The sequence below is a fragment of the Cygnus olor genome, chromosome 17, assembly GCF_009769625.2.
Source record: "Cygnus olor isolate bCygOlo1 chromosome 17, bCygOlo1.pri.v2, whole genome shotgun sequence".
Taxonomy (NCBI): domain Eukaryota; kingdom Metazoa; phylum Chordata; class Aves; order Anseriformes; family Anatidae; genus Cygnus; species Cygnus olor.
In genome coordinates, this window is record NC_049185.1 from 12,317,590 (window position 1) to 12,343,976 (window position 26,387).

Consider the following 26,387-nt stretch of genomic DNA (forward strand, 5'->3'; position numbering starts at 1 on the left):
GGTTTGAACTCTTATAAGTTTATAGTGGCAATTCCAAGACAACGTCACCAGGGAGCATTTAACGTCTTTAAATGGGGCAGCGAAATACAGAGCACCAAACCTGTGCTCAGAGCTCTTTGCTAGGAGCCTGGAAGGCTGTAAAGCTTTCACTTCACTGTACCTTCCATGTGAATGCAGTGTGCAGAAGCAAACAAGCAGTCAGACTTTACGCAGGTAAGTCAGAGGTATGAGTTTCTGTACATTGGATACATACTTTAAATACTTAGCAGAAAGGGCAGCAGATGAAAAATAAACATTTAATTAAATTACTATTTTCCTATGAGCTTAGGATGGAAAGTAGCTCTACAGACCACAAACACTACTCAGTGAGGAACAGTAATTTTATTTAAATCTACTTCATGCGTAAGCATGATAGAACCCCAATTTAGCTTTGGCAAATATCACAACAAAAAAAGAAGCAGCCTATACAGAACAGTGAAAATGCCAAGGATACGGGTTCTCCACAGTTTCACTGCAGAGTCAATGGATTTAGAAGCCTCACTTTGGCTACATCATTAATAACCATAAAATTAAATAAAGGTAGTCTTTCACTATCACTTCTTGACTTCTCCAAGATCTTCAATGCTGTCATCATCCACCTACGGGAAAAAAAGCCAAAACAGGTTAAGTATATTTCCTTCTTATGCATCTCACTCGATATTCTTCACTGTACATGTAATGAAGTGCAGGAGAAGCACACGGTGCCATCTGAGATTCCCTGCTGTAAATACCAAGCGAGTGACACATGCCTGTATCACACAGCTGAGCCTACGAGGCTCTGCATAAGGACAAGCCTACAGAGTTATTCAGAAGGAATTCAAACCAGGAAATACCAGAACAAGGGAGAGTCAAAGAAACTGTCTGCACCTACAGCAGTGCAACCAAACCTCTCAACCATCTACACTTCAGCCCAACGCAAAATGAGTTCACCTCTTCTTCTGAAGGACAATTTTTTTTTCAATATTTTAAGGTATTTTGAAAAACAGGATGGCAGCACAAGAACACTTAGGCATTCACCATTAAGAAATGGTCAGGAAGAAGCTGTAGATATTTGACAGCTCTTACGCTGATACACCTTCCTCACTGCACTATATCTTTAAGGATTTAATGTTTCTTGGACAATGGAAGCAACATTCAGCTTCAACTTTAATCACTCCTTAACCTAATTGTTCATATGTAGGAGGAAGGGCAACAACTGGTCTTATTTTTGCACAACAGTCTACCGAAGATGACACCCATTTTTGAAAATCACTGGAAAAGTCACAGGCTACTGTGCAAAACTAGAAGTCTTACAAAAGAAATTGTTTATTACCTCAGGCCACTTCTCTTGTATTACATCGATAATGTCATCTGTGAAATCCCCCTGAATGATTATTTCATCTTCTCCTGTTACTGAGGCACCGCAGGAAAATTTCTGAGCAAAAAACCTTTGCGCTTCCTTAAGATCGATTTCTGTTTATGGGAAAATTGGCAGTGTAAGTACAGTCATTGTCATACCAGTTTTTCCTCAATTTTACAACCAAAATTTACATCTTAACTGTTGAAAGACTAGTGGTATTTTACAGTTAAAACTTTAATATAATTTCCAATAAAAGCAAAAATCTGATGTTTACATACAAAGCAACTGACCTAACAAATCTAGCAAACTCTTCAAGGCCAAAATCACTAAAAGTCATCTAGACATTCTGCTTCTGCAGGTCTAGGCTGCACGCACTCACCAAAAACACAAACGCAGATTAAAACCCCTTCCAGTTCTGCGTAACTTCTATAGATATTTAACTATTTCTTCCCCACAGAATTGATTCAGTATGTTTCTTTTAGAAACATGTCACACTGATTTTTGAGACTGGCTTCCAACACAAATATACATATTCAGTAGCTTGATCTGAACTCAATAGTACTGGTCCCTGAAGAAAACCAACAAAACTCTTATGCAGGAAATACATAACATACCTTTTTAATATAATCAAGATTAAAACTTTGACAAAACCAGTGATCCATGTGTGAAACAAAATGTTATTACAGATACAACACTAAGTGGCTAAGATGTCTGCAGCTGACCAAAGCGAATAACATATTTACAAGTTTTTAAAAAAAACAGGTAATGACTGACAGAATTAAGCAGAATTAACCAAGTAATGGTTAAATATTTCAGACAAGGTATACCAGCAGAGAATAAAAGACAATACCCAGCCTTAAGTTAACTTTAAAAAAAAAAAAGAAAAAAAAGGTTGTGAAGAAATACAAACTAAAAGGAAGATAACAGAATAGAGGACAAGATACCTACAGTGGGTGGAAAATATTTTCAGAATTGAAACCTTTTTTACTCACAGGAAACAAGCCAAGACTCTAGGTAATATTTGGTTAGAGGCACATCTAAAAGCAACAAAATACACCTAACAAAAGTCAACTCACCAAAGGTTGCAAGGCCACATACTCTTGTGACGTATTTTTTCTTTGCTCTAGGAATTTTAGCTATCGTAACTTTTTGTGGTACAGTCTTCTTCTTCTGTTTTATCTGACCTCTTCCACCTTTAAAACAGAAGGTAAGATTACATAATTGGTTAAATGACAAAACATTTAAAGAAAAAAAAGACTGTAAAGTCAGATACCACCCCTGTAAACAAAGAAACCTCTCTCCCCATCTATGTATGTAAGCAAAGATACATTGCACAGAAAAGCCTTGTATTACAAAAAATAACCTACGCATGTCAAATATGCATTAAAGCATAGCACGCACATCAGGACCCTGTTACAATGATAAAAATGGGGGCTCCCCAACACTTTACTTTGGTCTACATTTACCCCCTTTTTCAGGGATTTTTCTTTTGTAGTAATCTTAGGAATGAATTGTTACTTTAATGTTTTTCATGAGCTTAACATCCTTACGGTTTGGGTCTGACGCAAAGCAACTTACTCATGTCCATTCACTAAGGCCAGGAGAACCTGCCTACTCGGGCTGCTGGGTTAAACAGCACGTTAAGTTCTAGATATTCATGCAGGACACGTATGAAACATTTTATATATATGGGGTGGTAGAAAAAAATATGCCTCAAACAGAAGCCAGCCACAGTAGTTGACTTTGTATAAACTCAAGTCACCCCAGGGTAAGCGAAGTTTTGTTCTAGAGCCTTCTCACCAGGAAAGCCAGGAATTCACCAAGAATTTATGAGCAAACTAACCCCTTGAGAATACTTTTTTCTCCCTTAATGTGCAGCACTTTCAGTTCTACATTACTATAAATTGATAGCAATTTATTGTCTTAGATTATCAGTTATCTCAAAGTTTCCTCAGTCAACAACTGCACTAAGTTTTTGCTCGTTTTCTTCACCCTCTCTTCTAGAGTATCTTGTACCATCATACTTAACACCACACCCTAAGTTACATGAAACTTGAGACTCTAGGAGAAAATCTCCAATGATTTTAAATACTTATTTTATAACTAAAACCACACTAGTCATAGCACCCCACACAATAAAATAATGTTGAAAGAAAATGTTCTGAAGTCTCTGGAAGAAGCATCCAAGCTACAGATTCTAAGTTACTGTTGTCACTACACACATCCCACTGACAAAGTAAACATAACTGGTTACCAAGACACAAAAATAAAACGTCTGCAGTGATATGTGGCTTAAAATCTGAATCCTACTGGGCTGTTAACCAGCATTTATGAAGCACTACAGAAAGCTGACAATAAGCAGGCAAATACATATTAACAACCACAGCATTCTGATTTATGATGGAACGTATGTTCGTTAAACAGAAATAACTAACAATACTGGGGAGGGATGGAAGGTAAAAAGGCAAAAGCAGCATCATGAGGCATTTCTAGAGGCAAGCAACCTTTGTTCTACTCTGCAAGCAACCTATAAGCTCACATTAAATAGGGTAAAAACAGGCATTTGGGGAGGTATGCCAGATGATTTTAGGATGGAAAGAATTACTCCCTGAATAAGTGCCACTGCAATGACGGGACAATCAGATACACAACCCAGGTCTCTTCACTAACACAGCACACATCGCTGTACCAACCCTGCTACCACATACGCTTTTTCCAGTTGGTATCTTTTGCGCGGGGTCGAAGGGTAGCTAACACAACCAAAACACAAGAAAGCCATGCCTCGTCCAGGCCTACAGATGAGAAAAAGATGTCCCAAACTGTTCATGAATCAATTCCACAAACAACTATTTAGACCTTGCCTCTCTTTTGCTTCTTCTTCTCTTCCTCTTCTCCTGCAGTTCCTTGGCCTTCTCCAACCCCAGCTTCCTGTTTGGGTGAATTTTCTTACGTACATCAGAACGGAGTGGTGAGAAGAAAGAGAACAAAATTAGCGGTCAGATTACCACATGACCTTACAGAAACAGGAAGTAAGGCACAGTGACATTTTGATAGATCCTTAAGTGGCTTGCTTTAGCGCCACGGTTCCTTGACTGATGCATATTACAACCTCGTTCTAGTGCTGGGATGAATTAGATCTGTGACATTCAGCTTGAGGATACAGTTAGTTTCAATACAGTCTCTGCATAATTTCCAAAAAGGGACAGAAATTAACAATAGTCTTAACATTTAAATTCTAAATCGACAAGTTCCCTATCACTAATGACCTTTCCTCCAGCAATCCACTGTCGACTGGAAAGACATAAAACTGGATAAATTAACTTTGACAGGAAACAAATGCACAGATGACTGGTTACAGCAGAAACCTTAATAAAGATCAAATGTCGTTTCTGAGATTTTCTGACAAACTTATTTTCACAGCATCCAAAAACACCCTAGACTTTTGAGAAAACGGTTTAACTTTCAGACAACTGGAAGATGGGAAAGGTGAGAAATGGACAAGCTCAAAGACTTCTGAATACATTTAAGTACACATATAAGCCAGAAAATGGAGAAAGATTCTTACCTACTGTAAGTTTTGCAAACTCATCTGGAAAATTCTTTTCTAACCATTGTCTGCATTTAGTCACGTCAGGCATGTATTCGCAGTACTAGAGAAGAAAGGACACAGGAATGTTGTCACAAACAAATAGAGCAAAATACATTTTCTATTTAGCTCAGCCATTTCTCTTTAGGGTGACTCAATACCAACACTCTAGTAGCACATAAGGAGCCTCATGGCATGCTAAAGATGAGAGCGGCTGAAGCACAGAACTACCACAATTAAAAGCCAGAAAAGGTCAGAAAGAATCATCATAGAAATCATAGGACAGAAAGAAACAAAAAAATAACTCACCTCTGTTGGCAGTGAACAGACTGGAGAAAGAGGGGAGGGAAAAAAAAAACAAATTACAAAAAGTTCTCAACTTACAACCTTGGTGTTAATTCAAATTGGTATTTTGAAGTCAGGGATGACTTCTTATGTTGTAACTTCTGGTTATAACCTCATGCTGACTCGAAAGATTATTTTATTGATACCATTCCTCCCATTAGTCATTTGCTCACATGCTGTGTGTTAGAATAAAACTATCACAGCAAAAGCAATCAGTCAGTGAAGGAAGGGAAGAAGATGCATATAGTTCGGGGAAAAGATACAGAAAGAAACACCAGTTCTACATGAGGCAAAAAATATGCCTAATAAATTACCACATGATTCAGATAGCTCTCTATTTTCCAAGAGCTACCTATGTCCCAAAGATCCGAGAAAATCTAGGCCCAAGCTCATCAAAGAAGATGGGTAACTTGTTGGATGGGCTTGACTTTAAAACACACCCAAGCCAACTGTGCAGACACACACAGCAGGGATTCTTTTCTAATCCCCTGCAACTGTGTTCAAGCACAATGCAAAATAAATAATCCTGACAGATATGTTTTAGATAAATACATTGTTTCATTTTAAAAATTCATCTACATAGCTACAAATGTAATGAGTAAAACAGAATTGTAAACGCAATGCAACAGTTACTTTATTTATTATCATACTGATGTTCAGAGACCTCGTCTGTGCTAAAGGTACTAGCTTTTTACTAGCTTTCTGCAGGAACAAATCTGCTCAGAAGTTTGTGGTCTGAGCACCACTCCTACTAATGTAACTTTTACATGAGCCCCCCATTTTTCACCAAAAACGCTTTGGATAAAATACACCACATGAACTACTTCAGAAAGAAGCTCAGAAAGGTCACGCTGACCATGGCCCATCTTTTCAACAAAAGCTGACCAGAAGAAAATCTCCAACTCTCTCACTCTTTCCACTAGGCTGCCCTCACAAACAGCACACTGCAAGAATCGTGGCCCACTGCCCCTTCAGCACTTGCCTCCGCAGTAGAGAACCCGAAGAGGATAGTCAGCATCTGACCTGGCACCGCTCCTTACGTCTCCTTTGCAGTCAGGGACCACAGGATCAGCTACGTCTGTGGCCATGTCACAAGCCTGCGGGTCACAGAATTAAATGAATGAAACGAAACAGTTCTGTGTTATTCACATCTTTCTGTACTCAGCAAAAGCCTCGGAGACTGACAGAAGCACAAGGCCCGGAGAAAAGATGTGTGATCATAAGAACAGCAGCAGAAATCAGGGAGCAACCATGAGGGGAAAATGGCTGCAAAAGCTTCCAAGCAGTTTGGAACTGTACTATGCAAGAGAGAAGGCAAAGTGGCAAAAAACGTAGCGTAAAATAAAGAAAGATGTGCAAGAAGAGCACGTGGGATTATGGAACACACTGTTTTAAGCGAAACGTGAGGGATTATGTTAAACCGGTGGCATGCTGTGTGGAAAGGTGGAGGGACCGCCAGCAAATTAACTAAAGAGATCACTTAGATTATCAGCTGAAGAGTCCAAATCTGATCCTGGGACACCGCCAAAGCCAACAAAACGCAAAAAGACCCCGCAAGCAAACCGCCCTCACCCCCTGCCACACTTCGCAAGGGTTTACAAGCACACACATCCCAGGGCTCGCGAAGAGGAATCGAGAGGCAGCAGCGCGGGGCCGGGACAGCGCTGAGGGAACGGGACCGGCAGGCGATGGGGTTCGGGTGCCGTGAGGGGCTGGGGGCCGGCGGGGGCACCTGAAGGGCCGGGAGGGCGCGGGGGCGACGGCGGGAGGGAGAAGCAGGAGGAACAGGGGGTGCGGGGATGAGGCACCGGGGACAAGGAGGAGGGCCCCGGGGACCGGGAATGGGGGCTGAGGTAAAGCCGGGCGGCACGCACCGTTACCGGGCGGCCCCCTCAGGCCGCGGCTCCCCCTCCTCCAGCGGCGGCGGCGGCTGCAGGCCCCGGGCCCCGCGCCTTCCCCGGCCCCGCCGCCGCCCTCTCGCGAGAGCCTCGGGGCGGAGCCGCTCCGTGAGGCGACCGGACCCAGCTACGGGGCGGCGGAGGGACCGAGCGGGGCCGTTTCGCGGAGTTTTCCACTCCCCCCCCCCGCTCCGGGCCGCCGCCATGCCGCGCTACGCGCAGCTGGTGATGGGCCCGGCGGGCAGCGGGAAGGTGAGGGGGGCGAGGGTCGGTGAGGTGACGGGACGGGACGGTGAGGAGGGCGCTGACGGCTCGCGTGTGCCTTGCAGAGCACGTACTGCGCCGCCATGGTGCAGCACTGCGAGGCGCTGGGCAGAGCCGTGCAGGTGGTCAACCTGGACCCGGCGGCGGAGCTGTTTGGGTACCCGGTGATGGCAGGTGAGGGGACCGGGGGGGTTCCTGAGGGGACCGGGGGGGGCGGCGGGGTGTGAGAACCCCCCCCACCCCCCCCCCCCCGGAGACGCGCCGTGTGTGCCCGTCGTTGCAGATATCCGCGAGCTGATCGAGGTGGATGATGTTATGGAGGATGATTCCCTGCGGTTTGGCCCCAACGGGGGCCTGGTGTTCTGCATGGAGTACTTCGCCAATAACTTCAACTGGTTGGAGGAGAGCCTGGGGCACGTGGAGGACGACTACATACTGTTTGATTGCCCAGGTAAACACGCATTTATGTATTGGTGTTGTGCTTTGGACGCAGCATAATGTTTTCAATATGATTTCTGTGCTGGTCATAGAATCATAGAATCATTTAGGTTGGAAAAGACCCATAAGATCACCAAGTCCAACCATCACCTAACACTACCAAGCCCGTGACTAAACCATGTCCCTAAGCGAGACATCCACGCGTCTCTTAAATACCTCCACCACTTCCCTGGGCCAGTGCCTAACCACCCTTTCCACAAAGAAATTCTTCCTGACATGTAATCTAAACCTCCCCTGGTGCAACTTGTGTCCTATTGCTTGTCACCTGAGAAAAGAGACTGACACCCTCTTCACTGCCACCTTTTCAGGTAGTTGTAGAGAGCAATGAGGTCTTCCTTCAGCCTCCTTTTTATGTATTTTTTTGTATTATTAACAGTTGTCAGAGTCGCTTCCAGATGCTTCAGAAGTGAACTTGTCTCCATTCTAATTTGGGTGACAGCACTGACTTTTGTTAGCATCATGTAGTGTGAGAAAACTATGGTAACTACTAACTAATACTAAGTGGAGGTTAAGGGAGGAAAAGAAAATTTTGAATTCATTTCCATTTTGCCAGTATAATTTCATCCAAATACAGGCACAGTTGTTTGAAAGATTGGGCTTTCTTTATCAGCTGTTATTCATACTAAGTGTAATGCCCATGTTTCTATAACCGATAACTGAAATGTTTCTGTTAGCTTTACATTTCTGCATATTAATATTCTAAGTGTGTCTTAGGTCAGATCGAACTCTATACACATTTGCCAGTGATGAAACAGCTGGTGGAGCAGCTTCAGCAGTGGGAATTCCGTGTCTGTGGAGTGTTTCTCGTTGACTCTCAATTTATGGTGGAATCTTTTAAGGTATCCATTTGAAATCTTGTAAACAATTGTAAAAGTTCATATTGATGTAGAACAAGGAATCTGATCGATTTAGGGGGCTGGGTTTGTTTAGGCCGAAGGAAGGAATGCTAAACGGGGATATCTGATTGCTGTCTTTAGCTGCCTCAGACAAAGGTTGTAGAAAGGAATGTTCCAGCTGGACGTATAGGAAATACCCTGCACTGTGAGAATGGTCAGGCGGGAGCAGGGGCATAGAGAGGCTGCGTAATGTAAATTTGTGGAGTTGTTCAAAACTTGAGCCCCGAGCGACCTAATCTGACTGATATATAACCTCTAAAAGTTCCTTCCAGCCTAAATTGTTCTGTGATTCTATGAGAGCTTTCTCAGGTCTGGAGAGAGAGCATGACCCTTCCCTTATCCAGCAATAAGAATCCTGAGAAGGGCTTTGAGTTTTGTTAGTCCTTTTCAGTGACAGATCCAGATTTAAAGCTCTGGAAACAGCTGGCAGATGGGAACCTTGGCACCTCCCTTTTCTAACAGAGATAATGACTCCCCACTTGGCCTCCTGCCCATGTTTCATGTATTCATTAGCTAGACTTGCTGTATAGTAGATTGTGACCTGCGTGATGGTTTTGTGTTTTTCTGTACTTAACTATATTATTTTTCATACTTCTTCAGTTTATCTCCGGAATTCTGGCAGCACTCAGTGCAATGATCTCTTTAGAGATTCCACAGATTAACATCATGACTAAAATGGATTTGTTGAGCAAGAAAGCTAAGAAGGAAATAGAAAAGTAAGTTCCAAAACATTACTTACTCTGTAGTGTGATATCTTGAGGTAAATTTCACTCAGAATTCAGTCTAATCTTTCCCCCATTTAAAATATACTCTTTTTGGAACGGTAAAAGACGGATTTGTTCTGCATCAACTGTGGTCTTTAAATGCCTGGATAGGATGTGTACAGTTTAGTCAAAGTCAAAAGGTTAGCTCCATGTGTGTACATATCTCTAGATTTTTCTTTAAAAAATTATCTTGAATAACTTGCATCATTCTGAATGACATTCTGGGGTACTGCACCTCCTTGAAAACCTAAACTAGAGGTGATCCTAACTTGTTTTGGTACTGAACATACTGAATTACCTCTGTGTTACTTTTACATTTGTACCACAATTTGAAAACATAGTGTTCCCTGTGGTCTTCATCAAAGCTTTCTTAAGTATAAAAGTATATTAGTAAAAAGAAAATTTAAAAAAACAACACATTTTTTCTACTCGCAATCATAATCTGAAATTTAAAAATAATTACAAAATCTATATTTAACAGGGGTTGTAAGTTGCCATGATAATAAGTTCGTTCATTCAGATCACAGAAGGATAGGTGGCTTTGGTAGCTGTCTAAAAGCATAGTGACTCATGCATTCTGTATGTCGGTGTTAATGATGAGTTTCTTTCTGCCAGGTACTTAGATCCGGATATGTATTCTATGATTGAAGATTCTACAAATCTACTGAAAAGCAAAATGTTTAAAAAACTGACTAAATCCATATGTGGATTGGTACGTATATTCTGATCTGGGAACTACCATTAGTTTGCAGTTTTCCTTCAAAGGGCTTTAGCAGTCTGGGCAAGGAAAATATAAGTGTAGTATAAGGCAGTGGTTTAGAGTGCTGTGAGGAGACTTAGTGCATTCTGCTTCTAATGTCGTTTGAATCCTTTCTCTAGATTGATGATTATGGTATGGTTCGATTTCTACCTTTTGATCGCTCTGATGAGGAAAGTATAAACATAGTTCTGCAGCACATAGACCTTACCATTCAGTATGGAGAAGATCTTGAATTTAAAGAACCAAAGGTAAGGTACTTCTGATGATAAGATGAAAAATAGAAGGGCTCCATAATACAAATCATGATATAAATGTGTTCTTTGCCTTGTTAATAAATGATTGCCTTCATATGGTTCAAAATAAGCCATGTTTAGTCTTTTAGTGACAATGCTTATATCATCTTCATTTACCGTTACAAAAATGAGATTCTTTAATATTGTCTTGCGTGTGCAAGTACCGTTCAAATGGTTGTGTTGAAAGTAATGCTTTTGTTTTCAAAAATAATATAATTTTAACTTTTAAAGGTCAGAAAGGGCCATTAAGAGAATTAAGATCTCTTCCTGCATGTTTGTTCACACTCCCCTAAAAAATTCTGCATCTGTATCTCGTGTTGTAAAGTTATTCCTAATCTATATCTGTCATACATCTATCATGTAAAATACATGAAAATACATTTCAGAAAGTTTTGCTATTTGTTTTATGGAACAATGTTAGACATTGTTCATGTGGTTTCTAAAATAAAGCATCGCAGAACAGACAATGTAAAACAGCCATTTGGGAAAAGTCAGGTTTTACCTTTTTTGTTTTCTTTCTGGCAGGAATATGAAGAAGATAAATCTGCTCTTGTGGATGAGTATTTTCAAGATCATGTAAATGAGTGAAAAATAGATGCTCAGAAAGAGGAAGAAAATACCTTGCCTGTGTGTTTAAAACAACAAAAAATCCACTGCTGTATAAATATATTTGATGTTTTATCTGTAAGATAACTAAAATTTCTACTGAGAAGTGGGTTATAGGTCAGTTTATATGACAGAATATTATGAACTATATTGTTGTTTTTAGTTCTTTTATAAGTACAGAAAGTTCCTGGATTCTCTTAAATGTTTCAATTTTATTTTGTTTGTATTTCTTCTCCTAAAATGTATTAGACCAATTTATTATTTATTCAGCTACTTTCAGCTGAATTGGAGGATGTTTTTCTGCTGCTCATGTCCAAGTACCTATCAACCTTGCCTTTTCCTTAACCCTAAGGAATGAGTTTTGCTCATGGAGTCCTTGAATTAAAACATTTTCCATAGAGGTCTCATGGTTATGTAATGCTTAAATTCAGTGGGTGCCTCTGTATAGGCATGACACCTCTCACTATATAGGATATATAGTTTGTGTATTAAAAATTAAGAAAGGGGCCTTGGGTCTGTTTGTTTTTTTTTTTCAGAAAACCTGAACATCAGCCAAGTAATAGTTCTTCAGGATTTTGAAACATGGAGTCAAAAAACATACTCATTTTTTAATAGTTACAGAGTAGGTTAACCTCATGATGTGGCAAGTCTTGATGCCTGTCTGGGGTTAATCCCACCACGTCGGGGCCTGATCTGGCTGAATTAAATTTTGCTGGTTTAGCTCACCTCCACCCTGGCACATCCTAGGGCTGAGTCATTGAATCAGGGAGTGGTCTGGGTGGAAAGGGGCCTCACAGACCCAAGGCTGCCCCCAGCCCCATCCAGCCGGGCTGGGGCATCCTTCTGACCGTGTCCTGCTCATGGCGCATGAAAGCCCGAGCCCTTCAGCTTCAAATCCCCCCAATTTTTCCTGCCTGACTCACGCAACGAGTCATTTATGGGTGAAATTAGACACACTGGCTCCCAGGGAGGGCCATGGGTCGCTAGTGCCAGACGAACCTGGGTCTCTTCAAACACTTCACCGCCCTAAACCCACCCCGGTGGGGCTGGCTCCGCGCTGCCTCACCCCGCTCCGCCTCACCCCGCTCCCCACCTCAGCTCCTTCCCCAGCCGGGAGCGGCGCCTCTCGGGGCGGCGCAGGCTGCGGCTTCCCCTGCTCGCACCGCCCTGCTGCCTCATTTCCTGCAGCCCCGGCGGCCGAGGAAGAGGAAGAGGAAGGCTTGCCGTGAACCCATCCCTGGCATCCAGCCGCTCGGCCCCGCCGAGCTGCCCCCTGCCCTCCGAGATGCCGGTGAGGGGCCCGGGCAGCCCGCGGGAGGCCCGGGCGTGGCCGGGCGCTGTGGGGCCGGGGCTCGGCTGTGGGGCGGGGGTGAAAAGGGAACGGGGCCGGGTTTGAGGGGAGGAACGGGGCCGTAGCCGCTGGAGCCTGGCGCTTTGGAGGGGGTTGGTGTCGGTGGGAGGCTGCTGCAAGGCCGGAGCCTTCATCTTCCTCTTTCTTCTTCCTCCCCTCCGTGGGAGGGCGGCAGCCTGCTACGGCCCCGCAAAGGCAGGGCTGCGGGGCGGGGAAGGCTTCTTAAATGGTCACTTGGTCAAAGCCAATTTTCCAGGAAGTGTCATATTCAGAGGGCTGGGTTTTTTTCCCCGCTTACACCTGTTGTAGTACACAGAAATTTTCTTCAGCATGTATGCGATAAGCCTGATTTTAGTTATTATTATCTACTATTATTAGCTAGACATGCAACAAAATCCCTTTCTAATGATGGAGTAACTAACTCGTTTAATGACCAATTTCATGACCTGTGGAATGCTCCACTGCAGGGCTGCTCCTCCCGTGGAGCCCTGCAACTTGGGTTCAGGCAGCCCAGGGATGGAGCAGTGGACATGGGTTGGATGGACCAGTTTTGTCCTGTCTTCCACCATCGCTAGCATAAATGGTGTCCGGGGGGATGGTCATCACCGGAATGGTGCTGAGATATGGGCTCAGTTAAAAAATGTAAGTTGTTTGTGCAAAGAAAGATTGCTGGAAGCACAGCTAACCAACAAAACTGACTTCGGTGAGGATACAGGAGAGAGCCATGATCAGTCTGTGCTGCCAAGGGGATGCTGAAATGCCCATTTTCAGTGGCATTGATAACAAGCCTTCTCCCCTGTCTGTAGGCTTACCACTCAACTTTAATGGACTCTGATACCAAGCTAGTTGGGAACATGGCGCTGTTACCCATCAGAAGCCAGTTCAAAGGCCCAGCGCCCCGGGAAAGTAAGTTTATCTCTGAAAGCCCCTTTGCATATTGTTTGAAGTCATTTCACAGTTTGTCCCAGACCAGACCCTTACTGTCCCAGACAGTAAGAGTGAGGAGAGGAGTTGTGGCTTAGAAATGGACTGCTTTGTAGATGACGTTTTCAGATGCTGAAGTGTTACAAGCCATAGAAAATTATCATACAATTGTTATCTGGAACAGGTCTGCCTGATTTGGTTACTTTAGTAATTAAAAGGAAGCCTACAGTTACTATTTTCACACTTCCTCCAGTGTCTCAGCGTGCTTGTCAGCAGGCTCTGAGGAGGACGTGGTGGTGCAAACCCTCTCATGTCAGAGGAAGCAGAGGTTTAACTGCAGAGAACTTGCACTTTGGGGCTGAGGCTGAGGACACTTGGCTGCTCTGAAGCTACAGGATGATGAGGAAGAAAGGCAGCACTGTAGGGTAGCAAAAACCCAAAACTTTAGTCTTGGGCATCCCAAAACTGAACACTCAAGTTACTCAGCTGGTAGGAAACTGGGGAACTGTTGAACTGCTGCCCTTTGTGAAGTGAGAAGTCATGGTGGAAAGAAGAAAAGGGAGTTAAAACTCCTGCTAAGAGTAGGAAACTTAAATATTACGGTCTGAGTTCACCAGTCTTTCACATAGCAAACACTATAGTGTAGCCCAGTTTTCTGCATTTTGTAAATGATTTTGCTTTTGCAAGAACCATTGTTTATGTACTTCAGTGAATAAAAGTTATGATCAAATGTGGTGTACTGGTACACCGTTTAACTTTGTTTTTCTTTTTTTTTTAAGCTAAGGATGTAGATATTATAGATGAAGCCATCTACTACTTCAAAGCAAATGTTTTCTTCAAAAATTATGAAATTAAGGTAATTTTTTGTGATATTGTATATACAGTAAGTCTTGGATATTTGGTGGTACAGATATACATTTCTGTGCAGGTTAAATAGTTCTATTAGATAAGAAAACCTCCCCTTCCTCCCGCTTAATTTTTTTAATTGGATAAATGTTATGAATTACAAGTTCCTCTCTGATGAGGAAATTGTTATCCCAAATGGTTTGAAGTCATTCCTGTTTCAAACTTTTACCAGTTCCATAAAGCATCCTGTAGTCTAACAGTGTCTGGGCTCTGTGTGCGCTCTTATTTTGCAGAATGAGGCTGACAGAACACTGATCTACATAACTCTCTACATTTCTGAGTGCTTGAAAAAGCTGCAAAAGGTAAGCAGGGAAACAGTCTGTTCTGGGATTGTACTCGAGAGTATTTGCTGATGTTCTCCTCCTAGGGGCACAACTAACACTGCTCACCATAGTCCCAGTTGTCAGAGCCACAAATACTTGAGGCTGTGGATCTCCAAAGAGATGTCGTGATGCTAATCTTGATGAGTCTTTAAGTTTTAGTGTCTGGTAAAATATTTGAGTCTAAGGCTCTTGTTTGTAAATTTTAATCAATTATTTGCCTGGTTCTTCCAGTGTAACTCCAAAGGCCAAGGAGAGAAGGAGATGTACACACTAGGAATCACAAACTTCCCAATCCCTGGGGAACCTGGCTTTCCACTTAATGCAATTTATGCCAAACCTACCAACAAGCAGGAGGAAGGTAAGACTAAACCAAGAACTCTGAAGGCTTCCTTTGGCCCATAGTTTACCAGCTGCATTTTTGTGACTATGACTAGAAAAGTGACCCTGAAAACTGAATCTTCTGAATCTGTAGCTCTGTCTTCTGCGGGCTGCATGAGCTGGATTTTTTGACCTCAGGGGCTCAAAAACTTCCCTGGATCCATAAATTCAACAGAACAGAGCAATAGGGGTCTGAGTCTTTTGCATCAACATAATTGCTAGATAAATTCTGTAACAGAGCCCAAGCTAACTTCTGCACTGGGAAAAGAGGAAGTCCACAATGATGGGCAAAGGTACCAAAGAGAAAAAAATGGTTTGGATGATCCTTTTTACTGATTTTATAATTATATAAAATTATATTAATATTATATAAAATTAAATATAAAAATCCCAAGTGTGGCTGTACATTGAACGAACCAACTCAGCCAGCCAGCAAGCTGAAAGCTGTGAAAGCTCACAGTTTCCACTGTAGGCATTGATGTCCAATGCTTCCATGATAAATTCAATTTCACTTGGTGCTGTTTTGTGCTTGTGCTGTGTTTCAGAGGTGATGAGAGCCTACTTGCAGCAGCTCAGGCAAGAAACTGGTCTTCGGCTTTGTGAAAAAGTATTTGATCCTCAGAGTGACAAGCCTAGTAAGGTAAGGCTTTGGTGTGATCAACACAGATTTAATGAGAGGCTTGCTTGTTTTTTCAGAGAAGTGAAATGATGGGGTGAGTGATCAGATGTGGATAACTTTGGAGCAGGCTTCCCTGGTTTTATAAGGCTATCAGACTGTAAATTTTCAATACATTTCATCTGTAATATTGTAAGACAGCAAATGACGATTTTGGATACTTTTAAAAGCAGGATAGTAATAAGTGGTGTCTCAATCAGTTCTTCAAAGTGTTGCATACTGTTGGCTAAGGACTCAAGGTTTTCAGAAATCTGTGGGCATGAGAAATGCTGTTTATCTTCCTGAGTGGTTCTGATCTGTTAGCTTCCTTGAAGTAGACCGTTTTGCCTCATACCCAGATTAAAAAAATAGCCAATCAATCCATGAATTACCTCCTGGTTATATGTTTCATGTGCAAATATGACTGTTTTTAACATTGAAAGTATTTAGGCAAATTTAGTTTCAAAGGCATAGCTTTCTGATGCATACACAGAATAAACAGTAAAAATAGTATTGAAATAGTAGAAAGGATAATATCCTGCTTTAATTCAGAGTCTGCAGCTCTATGTTATAACTCACTGGATCCACTCCTGACATCTTGTTTTCCTAAATTCCAATAGAAACCAATAGGGAAAACTGTATGTGCAAAATTGGACCCATAACATTTGTTATTTGTCAGTGGTTGAATACTTGCAAGTCACTATTTCATTTACTGCACTGAAACTGCTTTTGCATATTTTCTTATTTTGTACTTTCTTCTGCAGTGGTGGATCTGCTTCGTGAAGAGACAGTTCATGAACAAGAGTCTGTCAGGTCCTGGGCAGTGAAGAGGCAAAGCAGCAACAACATTAAGCATTTCCACAGGAACATGTGTAAAGGATTTTGCCTTTTTTTTTTTTTGGATATGTTTTGTACCAAGGAAGAATTAAGTGCTTATGAAGAAAAAAATAATCAATGAGAGGTAAAAAGAAGTTAAAGCAAAAAGATCATTGAGTACTGTAAGCAAATATTAAGCTGGTGCTTAATAAAAGATTTCTAATGTGCTGTTTCAGATGCAGGCTGCTTTATTATCAGTGGTTACAGCTAGCATTTAAAACAGGGCTTTTGTTTAAACAGGAGAAATGTGTGTGCCTGGGGGCGTATGTAATTGCTCTGCTGGCTAGAGTCTCAGTATCACGTGTTAAAGTACAATGATTTTTACCTTTTTTCAATAAACTTAGCTTGTAATTAATGTGATAACTGCTTTATGTCTTATGGATAGCTTTCAAAGAAATAAAATCAAAATTTTGGTGAAAAGGCCATCATTATTGTGTAATGATAAAGTAATCAGAAAGAAGTGAATCATTCTTATTGTAAACAGGATTAATGCACAGGCTGTAGTCTCCAGCAATGTCCCAGTTATTTAACATCTGCAGAGCAGTGCTTCCTCGTACTAAAACTTCTTCAAAGAGTAATGCGGGCAGATTACATACACCTTAGTCCAAGGCTGCCTTTGTGATGGCAGATTTGGTCAAACATAATGGCACATGGTAGCAGCAAAAATTGTTTTGATCAATCTGATGGCTTCCTGAAGATCTGCAAATGTGAGTTCATTTTATTTTCTAGACAGAAAATTGCAGTTGTGGCAAAACGTTGTGGCAATGCTTGTTTCATTGCCGCCGTACAGCACCACCATACTTTGCATTCCTTAACACTGGGCTGCTCGGCACAGTCACTGAGAGCTGTGGTGGCCTCGAGCTGACAGCTCCTCCTGCTTTCAGTAGCAGTAATGCTTGTAGAGTAGCCACGTTTTACATTTTCAACGTTTTACTCCCTTTCACAGTAGGTAAGGGAGTGGAAAAAATTAAGTTGATGAAAGAAAAAAATCCCAACGCGTCTGTTTTATCTTGTTGCTGTGTGAGGTCGACCCCTCTGAGAGGCAGTTCCATGCCTCATAGTTATGGTGGCTCAAGTTAAAGTGTTTCTTCTGCCTGTGTCCCAGAAGAAAAAAGTTTTTAAAGGTTTTAAAGGTTTTAAAGGGTCTTTCTTCTCAGCTGTCTATTTTTACAGGCAGAACCTCCGTCATCTCCAAGACCTCTGTCACACTTAGCTGCCACAGCCAATAGCTAATGAAGTTTTGGTAGAAAATTCGGTTTTGAGAGGAAAAACGGCTAGGTTTAAGAGCTCTGCAGATACAGAGTCTAAATCTTTCTACACAAAACACTGCTGAGCCGGAGAAGGCTTCTTCCAGCCCCCTATGACACACTGCCCAGCCTGACACAATCGCCTACTCCTATCACCCGCCTACCCTACAGCCGACTGAGGGAAGGCGCCGCTGCGCGGGCGGAGCTATCGGGGGGCCTTGGCCCCGCCCGCGGGCTGCCCTGCCGAGCGCCTGTCGGGCCGCGCGCCTGCCGTCAGGGCAGCGGCGGAGGCGGCGTCGCGTGAGGCCCCTGCGACGGCGCCATTTTGAAGCGGCGGTGGCGGCCCCGGTCCGTTCCCTGTCTCCTCCCGGTCCCCTCCCGGTCCCCTCTCGGTCCCTTCTCAGTCCCCTCCCGGCTCCGTTTCTCCTTGCCGTGCCCTCCCGCCGCCGTCATGAGCGTGGTGGAGCACGTCCGGGAGATGGCCTCCGCCGGGCTCCACTCGAACGTGCGGCTCCTCAGCGGGCTTCTCCTGACGATGAGCGGCAACAACCCGTGAGTGGCCCTCCCGCCGGCGGCTGAGGGGGAGGCCCGCGGGGAGCCTGCGGGCAGGGGCTGGGGCAGGAGGAGGAGGAGAGCTCAGTGTTAGGGCTCTCCTTGCCTACAGTGGTCTGTGCGCCTGTATGTTTTGGAGAGTTGTTTGAGGTACTAATTAACCCCATAATCCCCTTCTGAAACCCTTACTGCTCAGCATGGGAAGGTAGCACCTTTGTGAGGAGTTGTACCTGTTAGCCAGGGGCCCTCCCAGTGCAGCAAGGGAGCAGCAACATTTGGAAGTTGAAGGCAGGCAAAGCAAGCTTCACATGCTTTGGAATCTCTTTGGCTCTTAGCTGAACTCAGTCTGTTTGCATTTTTTCCTAGGGAACTGTTTTCACCATCTCAGAAATACCAACTCCTCGTATATCACGCGGATTCTCTTTTCCATGATAAGGAATATAGAAATGCTGTCAGTAAGTACACAATGGCCTTGCAGCAGAAAAAGGCTTTAAGTAAAACTTCAAAAGTAAGACCTTCTACTGGGAATGCTGCATCAACCCCCCAAAGCCAGGTATTTCAAAACTGACTAATGTGCTGCATAAAATGATCAGGCCCCCTCTGTTCAGTTAATGTTGCTGATTTAATGATGTAGTGTTAGATTGTGGATTTATCATGTCAAATAAGCATGTTTTCTAATGGAAAGCTTAATTTGGTCTTGGAACGTGAGTTTTTTATATGTGCAATTCATGCTTTTTGAAGACATGAGAACTAGTCAGTTGGGTTTTTAACTTTCTTGCACTAGACTTTTCTAACATATTTTAAACATTTTATGAGGAGACCTTATTTACGTTTCTTATGTGACTGTAAAGTGCTTAATGTTTGTGTTTTATTTCAGTGTTTACCGTCTGAAATTGAAGTGAAATATAAAATGGCCGAATGCTATACAATGCTGAAGCAAGATAAAGATGCCATTGCTATTCTGGATGGGATTCCTTCCAGACAGAGAACCCCAAAGGTTTGTTCTGGCAGATGTTTGTCACAAGTCCTTGGTCGGTGTATTTCTAATCCTTAGGCCAGTAAAACAGTGTCGTTTCTGAGTATAATAGAGCTTGAAATCTGTATCATCCATCCATCGTCCATTCTTTCTTGGATGTTGTTATGAGTAGTTTTCATAGGGCAAAGAGTGATTACTCTCAACAAATGTGTGTCACTTCTACCAGGAAAAAAGTTTATATGATTGTAAGCTGTTCAATTACGGCAAGTTAGCGAGTGAGTGCAAGATATCCGAAAAATTTGCTCTGGTTTTGAAGTGGGGCTCTAAAAGTGAGAGCCAAGTACAGGTTTAACGTAACGTACTTTACTTTGTGGATGTAGCTAGGCAGAGTCCTAGCCTCCATGGAAGAGCTGTGTATCGCTGGACAGGAAAGGCATGCTGTCACCAGCTGGAGCTGAAGGGGATACACTTGTAGCCTAGTTACCTTGCAAGGCTGACTGTTCTGTGCTGTTTCACTGTTAGGCAGTCAACTGAACTTGCTAAACTGTGATTGTTAAAATTGAGCAAGTGTTTTAATACGTTCTTGAATCCAGAATGTGTAGGGAGTAGCACATCATTTCTTATTGTATGGTTTGAGCAACGCGAGATGCTTGAAAGGATGAAGACTTTGGCAAATAGAAGGAACGCCAATGCTCTGTCTTTCCAATTCACTCCATCCTTCTTAATAACAGTTTAGATAACGCTAAATATTTAGATCCCATTGTGGACTGCAGTGTTAAATATGTTCGAGTCTGTGCCTTCTGGCTCTATTATGTCATAAGGGCTTAAAAGATAAATGCATCAACTCAATCAACTATGTTTTATCTTAAAGCAGTGTATGTGGCTTAGGCTCTGGTAATGTATAGGTGTTCTGTTTAAAGACCGAATTGCAGAGCAGAAAAAGAAGAAAAGATTAAGGAAAGAAAACTTTTAACCTATACACACTAGTAAAATGAAGTATTGTAGCAGAAAAGTAATTGGGCTGTGTAGAGCTCAAATCGTTTTTGTTCTTTCATCAATCATGACTTTATTCAGAAGCTGAACGGAAACTTTCTCTGCCTTCCTAAACTCTTTAAAACTTCTATTGGTCAGAGACGTACACTGAAAGTTAATGTAATGGGTATACAGGTCCTTCTTGGCATCATACGTAAAATACTTGCCCATTTTTTGACATCGTGTGCAAAATACTGAGATTTCAGGATGTATTATGTCAATACAGAAGAATACAAATTTTATATTTGGGCTCAGAATAATCAATTTTAATTTTATAGTATATGGTATGTTATAGTGATCTCAGAAGAAAAGCTGGCAATTATAACTTCTACCCAGAACAGGAGAGAGGGAGCAATGCTTGAAGGCAAAGTTGTGACCTATTCTTAGTGAGGATTTCTCCTTTCTCATACCTGACTCTAGTGCTGTTGTGTTCCTTACAGATCAACATGATGCTGGCAAATCTGTACAAGAAAGCGGGTCAAGAACGCTCATCCGTTACAAGCTACAAAGAAGTACTGAGACAGTGCCCATTAGCACTTGATGCCATACTAGGTAGGTTTCTCCATACTGTAAGTACTTCAGCACTGAAAAGTGTTATAATCTGAATTATCTTTAGGATTAGGTAATTGACTGCAATTTGCATATAATATATAATGCCTGTATTATGCAAATTATAAAGAACATTGTGACAAACTGCTTGTTTATGCTTGCCAGGGGATGGAGTTCCTGGTCTTGAGACAATTAATTTGTATTAAAGGCAGTTTATGGTGACTGAAATTGATTTTTATACCTTTCTGAATAGGTTTGCTCTCGCTGTCGGTGAAAGGTGCAGAAGTGGCCTCTATGACGATGAATGTAATTCAGAGTATTCCTAACTTGGACTGGCTTTCAGTGTGGATCAAGGCATATGCTTTTGTGCATACTGGAGATAACACGAGAGCAATCAATACCATTTGGTAAGAGTTGAAAGAGCATGATGTAATCAAATAATATAAAATATTTATGTATAATTACATTAAAATGACATTGTATAAATAACAGCCGTTTCTTTTCTCTTAAAGCTCTTTAGAGAAAAAGTCATTGCTGAGGGATAATGTAGATTTACTGGGGAGCTTAGCAGACCTGTATTTCAGAGCTGGAGATAATAAAAACTCTATTCTAAAATTTGAACAAGCACAAATGCTGGATCCTTACCTAATAAAAGGTGAGTAAATCCTAAAAAAAAGTTTACTTGGTGTGATGATCTGGTGAGTAACATTAGAGTAGCAGATACACACAAACATTCAGTAGAATATTGAATATTGTTGTACCTGGCTTTTAATTCAGAATTTACACTTGGAAATTGTGTACATTGACCAGTTGCTGGTACTTGCACGGTTCATAGTAGGTGTTTGTGTTGTAAGTCATTTAAAATTAAAAGGTATGGTAGCCATTTATGTGGTTTGCCAAAGAAGCATATATATTAAAAATAATTTAATTAAGAAGTTTGTTTTTATTGTTTCTTGTTGTGAATGAGCTTTCTGTTTCTTGATGACTGACCTTCAAACATTTTGCTTCAGGAATGGATGTATATGGTTATTTATTGGCACGGGAAGGTCGACTGGAGGATGTGGAAAACTTGGGCTGCCGTCTCTTCAATATTTCTGATCAACATGCAGAGCCCTGGGTGGTGTCTGGGTAAGATGTTCTCTTTCCTTTCTTACCCTGACCCTCTTGATTTGCTGCATGAGGTGGGTTACAGTTATACAGTGGATTCAGCTTTTTTTGTTCAGAGGGTGCTTTTCTAACTATGTTCTGGTTTTGGGGTAACTTTAGCTAGCAATAAATACCTATTTTGGTTGTTTCCAGTACATCTAAACCTCTTTGATTTACTGTACCTGTGCAATAGCAATGATCTATTAAATAGCTGTAACGGTTAATATTCATATTGATGTTTTCTTGTTGGTTTCTTTTTTTTTTTTTAGCTTTTGAAAAGAAAAGTATGTTTTTACCTGAACATATATTTTTAACTTGAAATCCAAGAAGCTCAACAGTTGCTTGTAATCTTTTTTTTTTTCCCTCTCTCTTCTAAGCCTCTGTGAATGCATGCAGGCAGTACATGTTTACAATCTGTCTTGTGTTTCCGTAGGTGTCATAGTTTCTATAGTAAACGATACTCCCGTGCCTTATATTTAGGAGCCAAAGCTATCCAGCTTAATAGTAATAGCGTTCAAGCATTGTTGCTGAAAGGAGCTGCTCTTAGGAACATGGGCCGGGTACAGGAAGCAATTATACACTTCCGTGAAGCGATACGTCTTGCGCCTTGCAGGCTGGATTGCTATGAAGGTGAGTGAAGTGAAGCTACTCAAACGTATAGCATTGGTTTGGTGGTGTGGTGGTGGTGATGATGGTTGTTGCTATTGTCAAGCAAGGAAATAGGAGATTTTATTTTTTTTTTCTCCTGGTGACTTTCTAGTAAATAAATTATTATTACCCCCAAAACTGTTAAGTGGTTAGATGAGAGATACCAGAGAACACATGTATTTATAAGAATGATTTTCAAAAAAGATGTTTGTTTTTAAATTGTTTAATCTGGGTATAAAGAGACTTCGATGTTTTGATCAAATCAGTCTCAGATGATGGTAACTGGATAGTTAGTTGCACTGGGAACTTCGTTTTGTCATACTGTCTCCTAAATAGGAACAAATTTATATGGTAAGTAGTTAAGGAAAATACATTTTCAGAGGAATATGCATTTTCTTGCAGAGTTAAAAGTAATGTTAAAATGTTTTCTTTTTTCATCATCAGGTCTCATCGAATGTTACCTAGCATCTAACAGTATCCGAGAAGCTATGGTTATGGCAAATAATGTATATAAAACTCTGGGAGCAAACGCACAGACCCTCACTCTGTTAGCAACAGTCTGTCTTGAAGACCCAGTCACACAGGAAAAAGCAAAAACATTATTGGACAAAGCGCTGACACAAAGACCTGATTACATTAAAGCTGTGGTAAAGAAAGCAGAACTTCTTAGTAAGTTCACTTTTTCCACTTAATTCATTTTCCACTTTTCTTTTTCCAAATTTTCCACTTTTTCAACTTAATTAAAACATCAGTTATGTTTTGTAGTATTATGCAGCCTCATCAATGCGAGGAATGTGATAGTGATGTTGCAGCCCAGGGGGTTGTCAGTTCTATTCTGAAGGGAAAAGCACAAGAATTAATTGCATCTCACAACTGACATTGCAGCACTTGAAACAATTGCAGACAAAATGTTTTGACTTCAAAGTGTACGTAGTCATGAGTGTAGCAGTTACTGCTTACAAAAAGTATATTGCTACTATCCTTCATGCTGTCACTTCTGAGGGAAGAAATAGTTGTGTGTTGTGATGGCTTTTACTGCACACTCTGACTTTTATAGATTTGTCTAAACTATTAATTAAAACTGTAGTTTTGCAAATAAACAGGTAGAGAACAAAAGTATGAAGATGGAATTGCTTTGCTGAGGAACGCACTGGCTAATCAGAGTGACTGTGTTCTGCATCGAATACTCGGAGACTTTCTTGTAGCTGTCAACGAATACCAGGAAGCAATGGACCAGTACAGTATTGCCCTAAGGTAACCCAGAGACTCCAAAATTGCAGCATATTTATAAGAACCAATAATCAACTTCAAGTAAAAAGTTGAGCATTGAGTCACTAAGTGGTTAGGGCATATGCAGCAGAGTTAGCTCTACATCATTCTCCCTTAAAACAGAAACATAACGCATTATAGGCTGATAATGAATTAGTTGCTCGTAAGGCTTTGAACTGAGAAGTGCAAAATTTAGGGATGGTATTAACAGTAAACATGTCACCAGGCATACAGCTCTTTGACTGATAAAAGGATTAAGGCATGGATTTTTTTATTTATTATTACATTGGCAATTTTAGGATCTGTTCCTTTAGAATAGAAGGTGCTCTATGAGCATGAGCTATTATGTAAATTTAAATAGGTGATTCAATAAAGAACCTAAATGTTATCTTATAAAGTTATGTTAAATGTTACATATTTCGATTTCAAAAAGTTAAACTCACCTTAAATCTAGCACATTACATCCACAATAAACTCATGTTGCGTAAATGGATCAGCTATTTTTATCTTGTAAATGATGCGTTTAGTCATAGTCATTTAAATTTTTATTACTTCCACATTGCTTTATAATTAGTGTTGTCTGAAGGAGTTGACTAAGTTTCCTTAAAGAGTGGGATGTTTAGAGAAGTGCATTCGTGAGGCTCAAAATGGTTTTGTATAAAGATGCAATACTTGGTGTTATTGTCAGCCTGAGGTGAAGTTTACTAATTTGAAACTCTTGGTGATGCTAAACAGGAAGTGCAGAAAACAAGATGATTTTTTTTTTATGATAGCATTACAAATACAAAAAAATACTAAGTTTTAAGTCAATGCTTTCTTTTCTTTTCTTTCCCTCAGTTTGGATCCAAACGATCAGAAGTCACTAGAAGGAATGCAGAAAATGGAAAAAGAGGAGAGTCCAACAGATGCAACCCAGGAAGAAGATGTGGACGATATGGAGGGAAGTGGAGAAGAGGGGGACTTGGAAGGCAGTGATAGTGAAGCAGCCCAGTGGGCAGATCAAGAACAGTGGTTTGGCATGCAGTGATGGCCTCTCTTCCTGAGGCTTGTTTTGGCACATGAACATACCACTGGGGCCATTCTTCTTTGAAGAACTTCAGCTGTGATTTTTGCAGTAACAAAGACTTTTTTTTTAATATAGACTCTGAAACCATTTAATAGTTCTATGCATCTCAATGCCATGAAGATTCTTGATGCTTCTTATTTATTAAGTATAAGGGATTAACTGTACTGGAGGTTATTTGCAACTTTACTTTCAAAAAAAATCCCTGTTAAAACTAAAAGCATTAGAATCTAAAGTGCATAATAAGCCTATTGTTTATGATGGGAACTGTCTAAATTGTGTTCAGGGCTAAGTGTGCTTGATTGATTTGTAAATACAGCGGTTTGTATTCCTTTGTGAAAAAGGTTTGTATGCTACCTTTTGGGCTCACACTCCTGTTGAAGTCTGGAGGAGTTGCTTCCGTGTGGCTGAAAGCAGCACTTTTCTCTTGCTGTGTTTGTTGAATTAATTTGTCTTTTTATAAGGCATGTCTTTTTATCTCCTGTGTGCTGTAAAGGAGAAGTTTGATACGCCATGCCGCTTTGACTTAGAGGACATTTTTGTAGTTGACTGATTTTTGTGTGTACAGAATTGTACCAGTGTTGGAGAATTACAGCAGTTTGCCCAGTCCTTAACTCAACCCTATAATCACATAAAGTCTGTACATTAAAATTTATTTTTAAATGCTCTTTAGTTTTATTTCAGAATGTTACTAAATGGTTTTTCATCAGTGACTCAAAGCACTTCACATTCAGCATACAGCAATGACAATTAAAATGATATAAAAAGAATTCATCCCTTTCCACATGCATTACTGTAAAAATGTTAAAATTACACAAGTATGTATTGTCTTGGTTTTGCCATGTTTAGATACTTCCTGTTTTTGGGAGATAATGTTTGAATTCCTGTGTTTTCCTTCACCTTTTGAAGCCAAGTTACATTGCTTTGCGTACAGATTCTCAACATTCTCTCTTCAGCATCATCTCTTCAAGGGTGAGCTTCTTCGTGTAATCCAGAAACTTTCAATTCTGTGGGCTTGATGTGTGGGAGGAGGAATTACTTTGTGCTCTTACTTTTCTTACAGCTCTGATTTCCTTAGTCTTACGAAAACATCTTTTTATCTTGACAATTTAATTCCTTTTGTATTTATTCTGTTACCACAGTTAATGCTGGAGCAGACAGACTTTATTACAAGACTAAAAAGTAGATCTGAGTATCAGCTGGA

The 26,387-nt window shown here is 41.1% G+C and overlaps 4 protein-coding genes across 5 annotated transcripts; 3 read left to right on the forward strand and 1 right to left on the reverse strand.

The window, feature by feature from the left end:
* Nucleotides 1-366: 366 nt before the first annotated feature.
* DENR (density regulated re-initiation and release factor) lies at nucleotides 367-6,400 on the reverse strand. The gene is made up of 7 exons (XM_040576926.1): nucleotides 6,292-6,400; nucleotides 5,274-5,293; nucleotides 4,944-5,028; nucleotides 4,240-4,323; nucleotides 2,455-2,571; nucleotides 1,352-1,491; nucleotides 367-638 (listed from the first exon to the last, which is right to left on the reverse strand). Exons 1-7 carry the CDS (start codon nucleotides 6,395-6,397, stop codon nucleotides 594-596), a joined length of 597 nt encoding a protein of 198 aa, XP_040432860.1. The 5' UTR covers nucleotides 6,398-6,400; the 3' UTR covers nucleotides 367-593.
* An 897-nt stretch (nucleotides 6,401-7,297) lies between these two features.
* On the forward strand, nucleotides 7,298-11,688 carry GPN3 (GPN-loop GTPase 3). Its single transcript, XM_040576925.1, has 8 exons — nucleotides 7,298-7,459; nucleotides 7,537-7,645; nucleotides 7,755-7,922; nucleotides 8,684-8,808; nucleotides 9,466-9,581; nucleotides 10,245-10,341; nucleotides 10,509-10,637; nucleotides 11,208-11,688. The coding sequence occupies exons 1-8, from the start codon at nucleotides 7,412-7,414 to the stop codon at nucleotides 11,268-11,270; spliced, it is 855 nt and encodes a 284-aa protein (XP_040432859.1). The 5' UTR covers nucleotides 7,298-7,411; the 3' UTR covers nucleotides 11,271-11,688.
* A 526-nt stretch (nucleotides 11,689-12,214) lies between these two features.
* ARPC3 (actin related protein 2/3 complex subunit 3) lies at nucleotides 12,215-17,115 on the forward strand. Its single transcript, XM_040576927.1, has 7 exons — nucleotides 12,215-12,579; nucleotides 13,446-13,545; nucleotides 14,343-14,419; nucleotides 14,703-14,771; nucleotides 15,024-15,150; nucleotides 15,716-15,810; nucleotides 16,590-17,115. Exons 1-7 carry the CDS (start codon nucleotides 12,574-12,576, stop codon nucleotides 16,650-16,652), a joined length of 537 nt encoding a protein of 178 aa, XP_040432861.1. The 5' UTR covers nucleotides 12,215-12,573; the 3' UTR covers nucleotides 16,653-17,115.
* Nucleotides 17,116-17,120: 5 nt separating this feature from the next.
* On the forward strand, nucleotides 17,121-25,836 carry ANAPC7 (anaphase promoting complex subunit 7). Of its 2 annotated transcripts, XM_040576922.1 has the most exons (11): nucleotides 17,121-18,500; nucleotides 18,867-19,053; nucleotides 19,378-19,497; nucleotides 20,949-21,060; nucleotides 21,311-21,464; nucleotides 21,570-21,712; nucleotides 22,068-22,185; nucleotides 22,637-22,833; nucleotides 23,296-23,520; nucleotides 23,955-24,105; nucleotides 24,958-25,836. In XM_040576922.1, exons 1-11 carry the CDS (start codon nucleotides 18,400-18,402, stop codon nucleotides 25,145-25,147), a joined length of 1,698 nt encoding a protein of 565 aa, XP_040432856.1. In that variant the 5' UTR covers nucleotides 17,121-18,399; the 3' UTR covers nucleotides 25,148-25,836. The 2 variants fall into 2 exon arrangements, with proteins under 2 accessions (XP_040432856.1, XP_040432857.1); XM_040576923.1 differs by lacking the exon at nucleotides 17,121-18,500 and having other exon boundaries at nucleotides 18,867-18,955.
* The last annotated feature ends 551 nt before the right edge of the window (nucleotides 25,837-26,387 follow it).